At 32.5% G+C, this 17339-nt stretch overlaps 1 protein-coding gene across 1 annotated transcript in view; it reads left to right on the top strand.

The window, feature by feature from the left end:
- LOC143223925 (serine/threonine-protein kinase Pak-like) overlaps positions 1-15940 on the top strand; it is a 21533-nt gene extending 5593 nt beyond the window's left edge. Inside the window, exons 2-7 of the mRNA XM_076452398.1 lie at positions 2604-2790; positions 3198-3290; positions 4621-4720; positions 6703-6755; positions 7207-7344; positions 15767-15940. Of these exons, the coding sequence (XP_076308513.1) occupies positions 2604-2790; positions 3198-3290; positions 4621-4720; positions 6703-6755; positions 7207-7344; positions 15767-15940 (745 nt within the window). The remainder of the gene's footprint in view (positions 1-2603; positions 2791-3197; positions 3291-4620; positions 4721-6702; positions 6756-7206; positions 7345-15766) is intronic.
- Positions 15941-17339: the final 1399 nt, after the last annotated feature.

Raw genomic sequence — 17339 nt, 5'->3', positions numbered from 1 at the left:
TTCTAAGGCTATCTTGCAGGCTTCAGTGGTTGGAACTTCTGTAAAGAGGATATAACATCAAACTGGCCATTAAGGCTTCATTATTAAGTTGATTTAGATTAGACTTGAAATTAAAAGAGTCTTTGATGAATGAGTGGGGTTTTTATTAATCGTTTTTAATTATGCATCTGACATTTTATTTTAAACCCACTGTCCAATCTTTATTGTTTTGTAGTTGGTATTTTTCCCTCGCACGTTTGTTTTCATCTATCAATCAGTTTGTTCGATTTATTGCTTACCATGAATTTCGAGGTTAATGTTACCACTCTGAGTGTCACACGTTTTACAAAACATTTTTTCATTGGTAGCAGGTAGGGTAATGCAACAGATGTATTCGTGATTATTATCCAAGATATAGGTTACTGTATGGGTCAACCACCTTTACCTGGACTTCTCCGATTTCCCCAAGAACATATTATGCCTGATCAGTGTTATAAAGGCCCGGTGTGACCAGGTGCGTTAAGGCGTTCGACTCCCTGTCGCACCAAACATGCTTGCCCCTTTTAGCCGTGGGGGCGTTATAATGTGACAGTCAATACCACTATTCATTGGTAAAGAGTAGCAAGAGTTGGCATTTGTTGTGTCACGAGACGTTGGATTAAGAATGTTTTTTGTTAATGATTTCTTCTTCAGTTTAAGGTACGTGAAGACGCGTTGTGGCGACAACAGCACATATATGGTTTGTCAACTTCTTCGTGGTTTTACCTTCAACAATTTCTCATATTTCCTTTAACAACTTCCACGCGTAACTTCCTTCTCCGTTTTAAACCTACTTTAATATTTCAACAGTAATGAAACAATAACAATATTTTATACATTCTCAGATACGTTACTACAGACTCTAGAAATAGTACATTTCGAACAATTTTATAATTCAACGAACTTTCTAATAACAAATAAACGTGTATATTAGTTCTAATGAATCCGCAAAGCGAAACATTGGATTTAAAAAAAAGTTCTTCTTTTATTTATCTGAAGTGTAAAGGTCGGTTTTCACAAACTTTTTCCTGCGTTGTTCAGTCTCTTACTAGACTATTGATTAAACATTTTCTGTTTTTCTTCGGTAAACAATTATCAGGTGCCTTGTTCAACACGTTCCATTTTATCAATATTTCTGTATTGATAACTTTGATTCATTGTCCTCTGTGACATGTTGATCTTCTGGACTGAAAATGTTAATGGAGTCCTTCATTGCCTTACTGCTTTACACTTTTCACCTGAACTTTGTTTGACCATTTCTTAAAGATTTATTTCCTTTTCATCTCAGTCTGTGGACATTGGTGAGCTGACATTTTAGCCAGGAATATTTCACATACTTTTTATTACCTTACATATCTTCTCATTTATCTGAATCATTCTTTCCGCCCAGAAACTACGGTGGCTCGGGAGTGTAATTCTGATTAAACTACAGTGACTCGGGAGTGTAACTCTGATTAAACTACAGTGGCTAGGAAGTGTAACTCTGATTAACCTTCTTTCCATTTCTCACCTTCTATATCCTGTATGTGCTAATTCTCAATGTTTAATTGCTCACATGACGTTCATATGTAGTGTGTCATTTCCCTCTCTTTCGCCTTTGGAAACAGTTCTCTGTTTGTAATATTTCTCCCTCACTAACTGAAATAGAGCTTTTGATTCAATTGGTGTATTTCTCTTTGCATAGTTCAGAAAGTGTTAAACATTTGAAACTAAATATCTGTGTATTTTGATTTAAAAGGAGTATTTGGCAAATTATAAAGAATAAAATAACAGTGTAGAAATACATCATTGCCCTGTGAACTTTCAAAGTACGTTTGTTCAGTCACAAATAGGCTTAGCATAGTCAGGTAGTTAAGGCGCTCGACTCGTCATCTGAGGGTTGGGGGTTCGAAGTTCCGTCGCACCAAATATGCTCGCCCTTTCAGCTGTAGGGATGTAATGATGTGTCAATCAATTGAAGTATTCATTTGTAAAAAGTAGCCCAAGACTTGGCGATGACCTATAATGACTAGCTGCCTTCCCTCTAGTTCTACACTACTAAATTATGGACGGCAGGCGCAAATAACCCTCGTGTAGCTTTGCGCGAAATTCAAAAAGAAACATACAAACAGAAATTTAGAAGATTTATAAAGCAAAATAATCAGTAGTGTCGTTAATATTATTTTGCTTAAAATAATAAATTTACTTCAATGGATTAATTCATGCATGTAGGCTTAGTTGAAAAGTTTCAAAACTCATCACACAACGAGTACATCTCGATTATAACAGCAGAACACATTTTTCAAAGTTATCAATGTTACTTGACAGAGTGGTGCTTACTTGTGTCAGTATAAACTACTATTTATGTTTTATCCATACTTTATAGTATTTTTCATAGAGTAGCAAACATTTAACTATGCATGATATTCTAATTTCTGTATAATAAAATAAGCATTCATTTTTACAATTTTACAAAGATTAAAAACACATGTTAATCCATTGTGTTTGTTTTTCTCAAAGCACAATAATTTTATCACTAGAATTTAGGTATGTTTTTACATACCAGTATATTACATATTCTGTAGATACTTCTTTTATTATTTCAGTGCTTCAGCAGCTGTATATAAAGCCACAGATAGAGAAACCGGGTTGACAGTTGCTGTTAAGAAGATTTATTTATCGCAGCAACCATATAAAGAAGATTTAATTACAGAACCGTTAGTCCTACGCGAAATGAAACATCCAAACGTAATCAGCTACTTGGACAGCTACCTCATAGGAGATGAATTCTGGGTAAGTATTCTTAGTGTTACATATTAGTGAATTCTCTTGTATTTTCAAGTTTACATTTCATAGAGTGCACATTAAGGTACTAATCTTTATTGAACGTAGTAAGTCAATTTCGAGCAACAGAATTGGTTTGAGAATAGTTTCACACGTTATCCTTACAGGTTTGCTTTTTAAAAATGTTGTTTCTAAATAATACATGATTGGGAGACAATATTCTAGATAGAAAATCTAACTCTTCAAGAGTTACTTTAATTTTTACCTCGTGAAAAATTATTTTGATATTGCTATTTGTTTTAGATATATGATTACTGATAGAATCTTAAGTCAGGAAAAATATTATGTCTCATCGTTTATGAGAGATTTTACTAAAGAATAAAACGTAAGTGAAATTTTAAATTTTGTTTATTTAGGTAATAATGGAATATTTGGCAGTCGGCTCTTTGGATAATGTTGTCACCAAAACCCATCTGTCCGAAAATGATATCTCTTCAGTTTGTAAAGAAGTATGTTATATTGACTGTTATGAATAGAGGTTCTTGTAATTTTGTTTTCTAACAGATGTCTAATGATTACAATTTATTTAAAAGTCTGTTCAATAATTATTGTAGTTAGTTTCCTATGTCTGTTATGCAAGCATTATTATATTAGTAACATTGCTTATATATAATAATAATAAAAGCACGTGTCTATGCGTATATGTTAAAGTCATAGCTTGAAGAAGAAAGAACCCAAAACCAAATATTTTGCACATGTACCAAGATCCTCCTGAGGGTATGCACCTGAGTGTTAATTTTCCACGTATATGTGCATCTATTTAAGGAGGCAAAGTAACAAAATCCACAAAGAACACGAGCGGTTTGTAGCATTACAAATAGAAATCACAGAGAGACAAACACATGTGAGCAAGTGTATATGTGGATCTTTTTAAAGAAGGAAACTATCAAGATATCTGCATCGAAAAGAAGTTGTTCCTTGTATAACAAATTTAAATATATAGAGAAGTCAAGGCAAGAATTATACTTTTACGCTAAAATGGTTTCTCAATTTTCACCATAACAGTACAGTACAGTAGAGATGGATGGACTAAGCCCTTTTTGAGGACCATGCCATTTCATTATGAGTTTGTTTCCATTCCATGCCACCAGCAATGACAGTCATGTATGACCAATGCGTTTCTAACGAGGAGTGACCATGTGTCATGATATATGGTTAGTTAACGTCTGTCACTTGGAATATAACAATGTAATAACCTGAGTACAGCTGGATACTTTCATTTATAAAACGACACTGAATGTATAGTAAAGCCAATGGGATTTACTAACATTCCTTTGTAACAATGGCTTCCATGTCATGTCACTTAGCTACAGAAGTATGTTTTAATATCGCTGTCATTCTGTGTACTGAAAATACATGAAATGAAACATCTACATAACAAAACTGGAAACTATTTGTTGATTTTTTTTCAATTTAGAATCTCCACTGGTTAGAGAAGGTTTTTATTGTCGGTGATATAACAGAAAATACCTTAATTCGGAAATGATTTTAGTTTAAAATTGCACAGGGGCAATTACTGAAGGTGGTTGGTCTCAACCTAAAAAGCCCACGCTTTTCTCGTAGCCAGTTTAATGTAGGTGCTCCAGTGGCAGTAATAACTTTTCATCTTGGCAGCAGATGGTAAAACAACTAATATATCAACCCAATCTGAGCTTGGTACTTCTGCTATTTATAAATTATATATAATTAAAGTATTGAAAACAACAAACACACTGAATTATAATTATAGTGATATTTAAAAAAATATTTATCTTTGAAATAAATTTACATCTCATGTAGGTTCTTCAGGGAATAGAATATCTTCACGTTAACAGTGTAATACACAGGGACATCAAAAGTCAAAATATATTAGTTGGGATAGACTGGAGCATAAAACTAGGTAAATTTTAAGACATATAATGTCAGGTTTGGTTATTAGAAAACAAGTTGACTGCAGATGTTTTTTTTTTACCAATTCCTAATAATTTGTCCAATGTTACTGAAAATCAGGGTGTCTAAAACCCTTCAGGATTATCTTTTATACACCTCTAATTTGTAGCCAAAGTGTAGAAATTAGATGAATATGTAAAAGGAAATACACCTGCAGCTATCTTGTTTTACAATAATTTTGAGCTTGTACAATATTTTAGTAATTTACAGCATTTAAATTGCAATATTTAATAAGTTTTATACCATTTGTATAGATGTTTTGATAGAAACTTTTGTCTCTCACCATCCAGCCAAACTGATAAGCTATCTTATTGAATAAAATCTTTTTTGGCTCTGACATGTAGGAGACAAAAGATAGAATTGAAGTGATGTTTTCGACACGCCACTGGTATTGAATCACAATGGACAAACTGAGAATAATGTAAAATAAAAACACACCATCTGCACTTAGCTTGTTTTATTAGAATTTTGAAACCAGTTGGTTTTCAATATTGTGCCAGCATTCAGTGCTTATGCAATGATTTTCGTTATTAAAGTCATTACTTTCATTCCTACGTGAACAGAAACACATATATTATGATGTTGATACGTTATATGGAAATCATGTTTACTCAGAAATAAAAAATATTTACGTATAAGAATTAGTGTTTCCAGTTCTCATGCTTAGTACAATATTTATGTACAATACATTCAGTACAATATCAACTACATAACATTGCTATGTATTATTCTTTTAATAAATGTGTATATACTTTGAAATATAAGCTAGGTTTTACGTATGCTTACTAGTAATGACACAGTCATGTGCCAAGTAATTTTCTAGCCTCCTTTACTGAAATAAATTGCCATATATTACTTGGAGGTGTGTAAATAAATAGAATTCAAAAAAGAAAATAATTTTACTTTTATATTGTCTTCATGACTATTGACCTAAGATATTTGGAAATTATAAAATGATTTATTGGACATTACATTTTTTTTTAATACAAGCGTCTTCGAAACACATTTGATTAAGAATTTTTGTTCTGAAAATAAGCGTGAAACACGAATAAAAAGAACAGATTTGTAGCAATATTTTGTACGTTGACAAGATTTATTTGTGCATTTGGATGATTAATTATTTCTATTTTTCTATCAAATTTTGCAATAGAAGCAACACAAATCAAAATTACAGTTAACTATTTGAATATTTCTGTTGTTGGTCTGGCATGGCCAAGCGCGTAAGGCGTGCGACTCGTAATCCACCGGGTTCGCGCCCGAGTCGCGCTAAACATGCTCGCCCTCCCAGCCGTGGGGCGTTATAATGTGACAGTCAATCCCACTATTCGTTGGTAAAAGAGTAGCCCAAGAGTTGGCGGTGGTGGTGATCACTAGCTGCCTTTCCTCTAGTCTTACACTGCTAAATTAGCACTAGATAGCCCTCGAGTAGCTTTGTGCGAAATTCCAAAACAAACTGTTGTCAATTTATCTTTAACAAATGATAATAAAATTTTATTTCATTATAAATTATATGTCTGAATATTGAAAAGATAGGAGAATTGGCACAAAGAATGTTATCTTAATGTTGTCGTGCTCTCAAAAAAAGGATATTATACAACTGGCTGAAAAAGTAGTTTTTTTAACATTTTACTGTCTAAGTTGATCCTCACATACTGACTACAAAACTGTAAGAATTATTAATATACTTTAAATTCATTTTGTCAGACTATCTTGAAATTCTTTCTAAATCATTTTTGTCTTCATTTTCACTCAAATGAAAATTTTATTTTTGGTTCTTTTCATCATGTAGCTGACTTTGGATAATGTGCCGTTATAACACCACAACAAAGTAAACGAACATCAACGGCCGGCACTCCATACTGGATGGCTCCTGAAATGGTTAAAAAGAAAAATATGGACGTGAAGTCGACATATTGTCTTTTGGTATTACAGTTATTGAGATGATTCGTGTGGAGCCTCCTTATTGTAATGAAGATCCCCACATGGTAAGTATTGCCAACTAGACCGTATAGCCATGGAGAAAAATGAGATTGAATTTCAACTTTCTCCTTATTTGAATGTATTTTCCTTTTGTATGTAAATACTTTGATGAGATGAGAGTAGAAAATTATGATTGAATAAATCTATAAGAGTCTCCTTCTGGATAAATTTAAAGTATTGCTTAATCAATTTCAAGATATTTTAAGAATTTGGGTGAATTAATGCTTGCGTTAGTTAAAGAGAAATGTTTCTGTAATAATATTACTTATAAAATTATCATTGTTTCACAATACCAAACTTTTAATAGTGAGATTTCTTTTACTTGAAAACACAAATGATTGTAGTATTTGGTTGAAATGTCTTCCAGCAACTCTAATAAAAAAGACAGAACAAGGCTTGGCCATTAATCACACATATAGATATACATAAAGTCATGATGTCCCATTTCTTTTTCAGATATTTGATTTCATAGCGAAAAATGGGAAGCCTAATATTAAATCAAAAGATAACATGTCTCTGGTATTCCAAGATTTCTTGTACAAGTGTTTACAAGTAGACGTACAAAAACGATACACAGCTTCCGAACTCTTGAAGGTATGTCGTGAATAACTGTTACGTCACTGTTTTATTTTGTTTTGCTTTGAACATATTATCCTAATGACATACATCAAAAAGCAATATTAATAAGCCGAAGAATTCGTTGTTGTGCTTGCATGTTCATTTTACAGTTTGAGTACATCGACTTAAAACATCACTGCATAATTTATCATTTTCATTTTGTAATATCCATCAATCCCATACAATATCACATTTTGAAAATTGCTGAAAAATTTACCTGTCTTGACGTCAAGATATATGGTGTTGGGGAACAGTTCAATTCTAGAGCAATTTGTCGGAGAGTCCAACTAGCATCACATAAAGCTTTTATGCACGTTCTATGATTTCCTGACAATCCTTCATGCCTTGGGATCTGTGACATGACAACAAAACTTAATGTATAGTGTTAAACACTGTTTTTATGAAGGTTTATTTGTGGGTTGCTATTAAATTTATTCTTCCCAGTGTATAAATGTTTTATATGCTAAGTTCTCTGTTAAGACACTGCATGTGGTTCTATGACAGCTATTTCAATCCCTATATTTTATTCAAGCAGGAATTCTAAAGAATATTGATTATTCTTACGCTGGTTCATTCAGTTGTCAAGAGTGTTGAAATTTGCAATCAGTTACCACATGGTAGAATTATATCCGTAAAATAGAAAGAGTAACAAAATATTATCTTGTTCTAGCACTTTTGCACAGTACTGTCTGTATACAGAGACTGATTTAACAACATGTTTATGATGTAGAATTAGTACTTTTTTAAACAAATATTTTTGTTATTTTTCACACAGCATCCTTTCATATTACAATAAAAGGAATGTGAACATCATAACTTATTATAAGCGATGTGAGACAAATATTCATCCTCGTTTATATTGATTTTTTGTGCATTCTATGTGTTGTAGTTTTGTATGTATTGTAGACATTGGCACGTTAAATATTTATGATGTATAAATTTGCTGATTTGTTTTATATTTATTAATGTTATTTGGCTTTAAATTTTACTATATGTATATGTTTTATAATGTACAATATCATAATAAAATTGAAAGAATTAAAGGAAATTTTAATTTGTTTGAAATTACATTATTCTGTTCATATTTGGTGATTAAATCAACTCTAGAAAAGAATTTAAATATCATATTGCCACTTTTGGTCCAAGTTATCATTGTATTTTCATAAAGGATAATATTTGTGTTAAAAGCAGCCAAATATCTACAACTAAAAAGAAATATAGAAGTTTTTAATAGTTTAATTGGTATTTTCAAGATATATCAATCCTACACAAAATATTTCAAATAATATAAGCAATATCTTCATATTTCGCAGTTATATCACTGAAATTACAAAAATTAAATAATAAAATAAATATTTCTAATAAATCAGCATGACTATTGATAATTCAACAGAAACACCATCGCTGTCTATAAATTTTGCTTATTCAATCTTACATTGTCGCTTTCAGTTTGGGATTTTAAACATTCTACAAACTCTATGTAGATGTCGCAAACAAATTTTGTCATTATGTTTCTTAGTATTTTGTAGATTTAATGTTCCTAATTCGAGATGCTGTATAGGTGAAATGCAATTGCACAAGGACAGTTCTTACAGTAACATGAAACTGATTGGTTTAACATCTGTGGTAATAAAGGTGTGCAGGCCGTGATGGTAGGTAACTGGTGGCAGTTTATTATCCATCCGTGATCATTGAGAAGATAAATTGTTAAATTGTTAAAATCTGCACTTTGATGGATTAGTGTAGCAAGAGCATCTCTTTCGAAGTGTTACATAAAGGCATTCTCTGTTGGAAGAGAACCTTTAGAAGTGATGTATTGTTTGTGAAAAACAGTTTTGTGAGTGTTTTGTGAGAGGAGTGTTATGAAGTAAGACATCCACGAAATTGTTGGATATGAAAAATATCATCAATATACCTTCTGTAGAGAACAGGTTTGAAGCTTTAATGGCAATTGTCAACCCATTTGTGTTCTTCGTGACTGAGGAAAATGTTGGCAAGCCTACAACTCATGTAGGAGCCCTTACTAACGCCATCTATCTGCTCGTATAGTGTTATTAAAGAGGTGTAGAGAGTCTTCAGTCGAGAGTTCAAGCACAGATTTGAAATAAGATTCAGAAATTCCAATACCAGCAGAGACGTAACCCGAGGGTGTAGACCTTCTGAAAAATCAACTCGTTTTATAGCATTGAATGAAAAGTAAAATGTATGTAAACACTCGAAGGAGAGATTCACGAGCTAAGCAATAGACTATACACATTATCCAGTTTTATTGATACGAGGGTATTTTAAACATGGAATATCGATCCATTCCTCAAGAGGTGAAAGAGAGAATATGGAGGATATTGAGCACCAGTGTACACATGACAAGAAGGTTTTAATACATGGAATATATGTAAATACACAGTCAAAGATGAGCCACAGAATCTTAGTCTCAACTACCATTGGGTCAGCAAACATGTAATGAAATACTTTAAAGAAAGAAAAGGGGAAAACGTTTCTTCTGATCCACCCCAACAAGAAAGTGGGACAATCTGTAGCTGCTGCACAATAAATGTGAAAGTCGTCAACATATAATGCGTTAATAACAATAGGAGAAAATTGTTCAGGGATAACATTGATTGCAATAATGAAAATGTGATAATCAAGACAAAAACCTGAGGAGTACTGTCGACAAAATCCGCATTAGGTGGGCGAGAAGACGTTATTTAATTAAAGGATCCAAACAAGACAGACATAAACCTACTTCCCTAAAACTACATAAAGACAGGTATTCAAAGCTGGGGGGTGGTAATTAGAAACATCTCAGAATGAATGCTGTCAGGTCCAACTGAGGTAATGTCGGACCAGTGAAGAACAAACTTTGGTTCCACCAGCGTGAATGGGTGATAACAGCTATAAGGATGATTTGTCTTCATCACCAAAAAAGGAAAATGGTAAAGGGTCAAAGCGCTGCTTAATTACCAAGAGGGCAGAGTACGAAAAAGTGTTGGTGATGTCATGAACAATAGCATCTTATGGCCATTGAAGAGCTAGATCTGAAAGGGAGAGAAGCATACTTACTACTAACATTCCAAATCCTGTGCCAGACGGCTTTAAAGTGATGGTAGAACAGATGTAGTAAATTTATTCCATGACTCTTTCTAGCTTTGAAGTCTGACAAGCTGGCATGGGCACAAACCTATTGGAAATTAATGAGTTTGAAAACAGTAAAATACCTGCAAAAGATATCCCAGATTTGTTTCTGAATATTGTGCGCCCACTGGCATTTAGGAGTTCACCTTGAATAACGTAGAAATTGGGATTTGATATCATATTCGAACAGATCTCGTCGAATGTCTTCTAAAAACATATACTTTTACAAATTTTTTTATTATCCAATGAGAGATATAACAAATTAGTATTTCCAAGAGGGATACATTTTGTCTTCCTCAACAGAAGAAAATATGTTTGTCTCTTTCTATATGCTTTCCCAGTGTAATGCTACTTAATAACCTATATATAGTATAGGAAACTATACTTATAATGTAGGTGAGGTTTAGTATGGTAACACCCTAATATCTTGTTATTTATGTCCAAACATCGTATTGAAATCTAACTCCAAGGACAGTTTTACTCTCTCTCCTGTTGGTGTAATGTGTTTTAATGTATTTGTTTATCTTTAATTTAATTTGCATTTTTGTTTAATTTTATTTATTAATTTTTTGTTAGCAACCACCTTTCCATTTCTGAATGCAGACAAAGAAAGGTGGTAAAGATTTGTTATGTTATAAGCTAGATCATCCTCATTTGCTCAATTTCTGTCTTATCATGTGAGGCTGGCGAACTGGAGGTTATACCAGTTAGACGATGTACCCTTCGAAGACATTTGATTCTTACTTCACTCAGTACCTCTAAACACCAGGACAAATTACTCGATAATCCACTTCATGATTTGTGCCTGGGACTATACATTTGTGTTGTTGTGGCTGAGATTTTTTCCTTTCTGATAACTTTGTATTCAATTATATTCCATCTAAAATTTGGATATGCTGCGTAAGATTTATGTTGTCGTTTCTTTGGATGCTTTCTCTTTTTGATCTTCAGATTTTCTAGGCATGTGTAGTTTTCTTTCTCTATTCTTATGCAGTTTTGAAACAATTAGAAACAATGTTCTCTCCGCTTCTGACTCATTGGTTTCATCTCCAGTCTCCTGATCACCCACTGAACTAAGAGTTTGTCTGATATGTGTGGACGCAGCTGGTTAATGCATTCTACATACATTACATTGGATCTGTGTAGCTCATGCATTACAGGGCCAACTTTGTCACAGTTTGATACATACCAATATAGCCACATCAATTTGTTTTCATGTTTCTGGCATGTACTACAACCATTCCTAATTATTACATTGGAACATCAGTTCTTTTATTGCGTAATCTTAACTAAAATTCACTTTCCTGAAACATTTATATTCAACGTGCTATTATCTCTTCCAGAATTTTATAGGTTATTAATGATTCCAATGAACTTTCTGTGTCAGAAATATTTCCAGTTGTGTTTTATGAAGACAACCAACTTTCTTCATCACTAAGTGTCTGTGTTCAGGACCAATGAGCATATGCAATTGAAAGTTATATTCTTGCGACAGAGATAACACTACATTGGCTGTGTTACAAAGACCTAATTACATAACGTAGAACTTAAAAACCCCATCTATGTAAGTATAATGAGTGTTTTACTCATCCAGCTCAACTTGCTAGTATTAAATCATGGAACACTGCTTGGACAAACAAAGGAGACTTAACTATCTTCTATACATGTAATCGAACATTCCACTGTTTCTTCGACACAATCTGGGAAGAATTGGATATATTTTCTATTGAACATCAGCTCGCCTATTTGAAAAGTACAACTGACTAACATATTCCGTGATACGTGGAATCAAATCAAACTGAGCTGAAGATTCGCCTCTCTTCTAAAGTACAGGCACTTTATATTTGTCAGAATGAAATCAATATTCATATATGTGTAAAAAACGGTTGGTTTGAGTTGAGAAAATATTTTTATATATATAGAAGCAAACAACGTTTCGACCTTCTTCGGTCATCGTCAGGTTCAAAAATAAAGAAAGAGGTAACTGACCGATATCTGACCAAATGTTCGAAGGGTGTTGTTTTACTGAGTGTAGGAATGTAGAGGGCGTGCTTACTTAGATGTTTGATTATATATATATTAGTATAGATATAAAGGTGCTCTTTTGTATTGGTTTATTTTGGACTTGAGTTGTTGTATAAGTAAGGCTTCTTTAATTTTGCGTTTGTTTATGTTTGTTTCTTTATTCAGTAATTGGATATTTTCTATGTTTATATTGTGTTTATTTGATTTGCAGTGTTTGAAAACGTGTGAAGGTGACTTTTTGAGTTCTTTGAATCTAGTTTCCATTTTTCTACTTGTTTCTCCAATATAGAAGTCGTGTCAATTATGACATTGTATTTTATAAATAATGTTGGCGTGGTGTTTGTCAGTGTAGTTTTTACATGGTATAGACTTTAGTTTTGTGCCTGGTTTTTGAATAAATTTTGTTACTAATTTTTACCAAATGTTGGTTATTTTTTGTGCTGAAACGTATTGATGTTGATAAAATGTTAATTTATTTTGTCTAATTTGTTGTTATTTTTATCTGGTTAGCATAGTTTTATGGCTGTTTTTATTTGGTTTTTTAGTATGTTGAGTTTTTGTTTTGTTTCATGTGCTGAGTCATGTAGTTCTTTGTATTTTGTGTCCAACATGGCTTTAGAAGTTACACAACACCCTTCGAACATGTGATCAGTTATCGGTCAGTTACCTTTTTCTTTCTTTGGAACCTGACGATGACCAAAGAAGGTCGAAAAGTTGTTCGCTCTTCTACATGAAAAATGTTTTACCCAAACCAGCCGTTTTTTACATATGTATATTTTTTCTACAAGTGGGTTTTCTCGTCATCACTGAAATCAATATTCACTTCCCATGAAGGAAGATAAAATAAGGATTTTAAAAAATTACAGGAATGGGTCAACCACCTTTTTTTTAACTTATCCCACTTCCCAAAGAACATAATATGCCTGCTACGTGTGATAAAGATTTAGATTTTTCTTAGCCTTTTTCTCGCCCCGGATTGTATCATGTCTTTTTATACCCCAGAAAGCTTTATGAATTTTAATTGCATAGTACTTCAACTGCGTGGTGAGTGTTGCTATTTTAAATACTTTCTATATTAGTAAAATGGTTGACTAAACAGTAAATAATTTATTTATTATATTTACTTGTAGCAAAATGACCTTCATATAGAAACTGAAAAAAGTGCTATATGTTATTAATTAGAGTCAATAAGTTGTCAACACAGATTTTAAACATTTTATTGGACCTTATCAGTCAGTTTATAAAACTAATTATTATAAATAAGCATCCTAATAGAAGAAAAAAAACGTCAGAAAATGGAAAAAGTATGATTGGATACAGAAGGAAGAACTATAATCAGTACATGGATCATAAAAATACAATCAGTTTTCTATATCAGTATTTATTAAAAACGGTTATGACAGAAACGTTTCAGTAGTATGTTAGTAACATTATTCTCTCAAAGAAGCACATGTAATTGAAAAATACAAACGTAAATTTCAATCTCTAGCAACTCCACAGAAGTATAGAAACATCACTGTAAGACACACAGAATAACCTGATAAGACCTTTGTAAAACACATTTGAATTAAACCTATACTGTTTTGTCAGGTACACTTTTATTATGCTAAACCTATAATAGATGTACATTGAATAGAAGACTGTCAGCTTTTGTAAATGAAAATTGTCATACTTAAATACAAACATTTGAAATCAAATTTCTCTTAGTAACACGGTGTATATATAGAATCTTAATAACAGTATCACCATTTTATGACACGCACAATATTCCTAGTAAGACTACCTACAGAAACAAATCTGTAAATATAAAACGTACACAATAAGATGAAATCTGTACTCAGTCCTATGGGCTTTTTTGTAATATACATAATTCACCTAGTGACGCCTACAGAAACCTTTGTAACAACATCCGCGTATGGTAAAAGTAACAACATACAGAACTTAAATGCCAGAATTATCCTGTAAACTGTCCGTCTGTAGTAACAGACTCTATAGCGTAAAGTAGTATTGGGTGTTATAAAGGCTAATCGATAGGTTACATTGTATTAATATGATATATACACATATATCAAGGGTATTGACTTCTGAATAAAGGGTATTAAGTTACATTATTCTTGTATTCCTCATCTGCTTTCTTCAGTAACCAAGCAAAAGGAAGGCGAGATACTTCCATACAAACACATCTGATTAATAGCACACATCGTCGTATGAGTTGTGATAAATATGTATATAACAAAGAAAAATGTTACGGCTTCTATTAACGTGAAACAAATTAAATTAGGTTGTGATACACATAACTAACATTTTCGACTCCATACGTAAGCTTATTCACAGCAACATTTAGTCAGAGATATTGTGTAGAATATTTATTTCAATGAATTTCCCAGAACAACAAAATAATCAAATTTTAACCTAAAAAAGGCGTACTGTATTACATTGATATTACGTCAAACATTTCAATAGATAGACAACATTATATTCTACACAGTGTTAGTTTTGATTGACACGACATTGTTAGAATTTGTTTTGATACATGTCCGAAGATTTTTACCATGTGTGACTCATGATGATAAGAACAATAAAATGTATCTAAAACTATATAGATGCGAATAAGTATCATGTGTTTGAACAGGAAACATTACATTTATTGAAGTTCATATGAGTTTAATAAATAAATATCACAGACGCACTACAGTAAAGTCCACCGTTCAGATTTTCGTAACTACATCACAATATGATACTCATTTTCACAATACAACGTTTAAATACCAGTTACTCTTTGTAGAAGAAATAATTTTTGACAGATTTATATGTGTAAAAACAATTTATAACAAAAGAATCATATACTGAACTATTCAATATTTGAAATCATTTTGTTTGTAGCTTTTACTTTTGCAAAGTACGGTTCATGCTGTTAGAGGAACACTTGTGAAGCCATAGTAGAGAGAGAGAGAAAGAGTGGCATCAGATTTGTGGTGCCACAATTACTCTTCAAGTGGTTACCAAAATTTACAGTCGTGCTATTCACGACATTGAAATCATCACAGTGTTCTGACTACAATAAATCTTTTATTGTGCACTATTATTATCAAAGGTAATATACTTTAATTGTCGTAACTTTACATTTATTGATTCAGAGTATTAAGCCATATGATTACCGAACATATACGGTACTGTACATCTTACAATTTTAATAACTGGCATTATTGGAATATGTACGTCACAGGTAACTCTCCTTTAGTCAAGACTTGGTGGTATTACTTCCATATTCCAACCTATGAACAGAAAGGTGAACGATAACTGCGGAGACAGTGAGCAGAACAACAAATTTCCATCCTTCACGAAGCCTCCTCCTTGGAATATGTCTCGTTCTTACCACATCATTTATCATCTGATTTTCAAGATGAAATCATGAGCTCCATGACTTTTATGTTTAAAATAGGTTATCGTTATATTTTGTTGAGACTGTAACATAATGACGAGACTGTGAGAGCAATATTGTGTGGGTTGTATGCTAAAATTTCGTTATTGGTGGTTTTATGTTGAACTATGATTTACAATGTTTCTTCGGTCAGGTGATCTAGTTGCTCGACTCGCAAGCTAAGGGTCGTAGGTTCGAATCCAGTCCCACCTGAAATGCTTGCCCTTTCACCCGTGAGGGTGTTGTAATGTGACAGTCAAACCCACTAATCGTTGGTAGAAGAGATTTCGATATTACATATATCGAAGGAGAAGAAGAGAGATTTGTTTGTGAAATAGTTAGAATAGGGACCTGGATATAAAGCGGTGAGTAAGATAATGCAAAATGGAAATTTGAGTTATAAATAATTAGTAAAAAGAATGAACGACGATTTGGATCTCATATACATGGCAAGGGAATGAAGATTAAAATTATGGATGTGGACCAGTTAAAAGGTACGTGAAGAATAAGTATATGGATGCCATATGTTTATAAAATTATGACAAATATATCTATGAATTTCAAGTTGCAAGAGTAACAAGAATAGAGATGTAAGCGGGAAGTGGTGGGTTATACAGCGTAGAAGAGATATTTCGATGTTAGATATATAGAAGGTGAAGAGAAGAGATTTAGAAAAAGAATGAATGAAGATTGGGATCTCATATACATGGCAAGGGAATGAAGAATAAAGATATAGATGTCGAACAGTTAAAAGGTACGTGAAGAACAAATTTATGGATGCTAGATTTTAAAAATTATGACTAATATATCTATAAATTCAAGAAAGAAGACCTATTAATATAGGTATAGAGGTGTTCCTTTGTATTGGTTTATTTTGGGTTTAAGTTGTTGTATAAGTAAGGCTTCTTTAATTTTGCGTTTATGTTTGTTTCTTTATTTAGTATTTGGGTGTTTTCTGTGGTTATATTGTGTTTTTTTGATTTGCAGAGTTAGAAAACGTGTGAAGGTGACTTTTTATGTTCTTTGAATCTGGTTTCCATTTTTCTACTTGTTTTTCCAATATAGAAGTCGTGGCAGTTATCACATTGTATTTTATAAATAATATTGGTGTGGTGTTTGTCAGTGTAGTTTTTACATAGTATAGACCTCAGGTTTGTGTCTGGTTTTTGAATAAATTTGGTATTAACTGGAATGTCATATTTTGTTCCTCCTTTTTACTAAATGTTAGTTATTTTTCTGCTGATGTCGGGAATATATGATATGCAGCAGTATATGGTTTCGTGATTTTTTAAATGTATTTTGAAAAATACATGTAGATGTCGACAGAGCAGCCAAACCCGATCCAGATACTACACTGTGATCTTAGCCAAAAGGTCGATAGCTTCAGTATTAA

This window comes from Tachypleus tridentatus, chromosome 8 (genome assembly GCF_004210375.1).
Source record: "Tachypleus tridentatus isolate NWPU-2018 chromosome 8, ASM421037v1, whole genome shotgun sequence".
NCBI lineage: Eukaryota > Metazoa > Arthropoda > Merostomata > Xiphosura > Limulidae > Tachypleus > Tachypleus tridentatus.
This window is presented reverse-complemented; position numbering and strand designations above follow the sequence as displayed.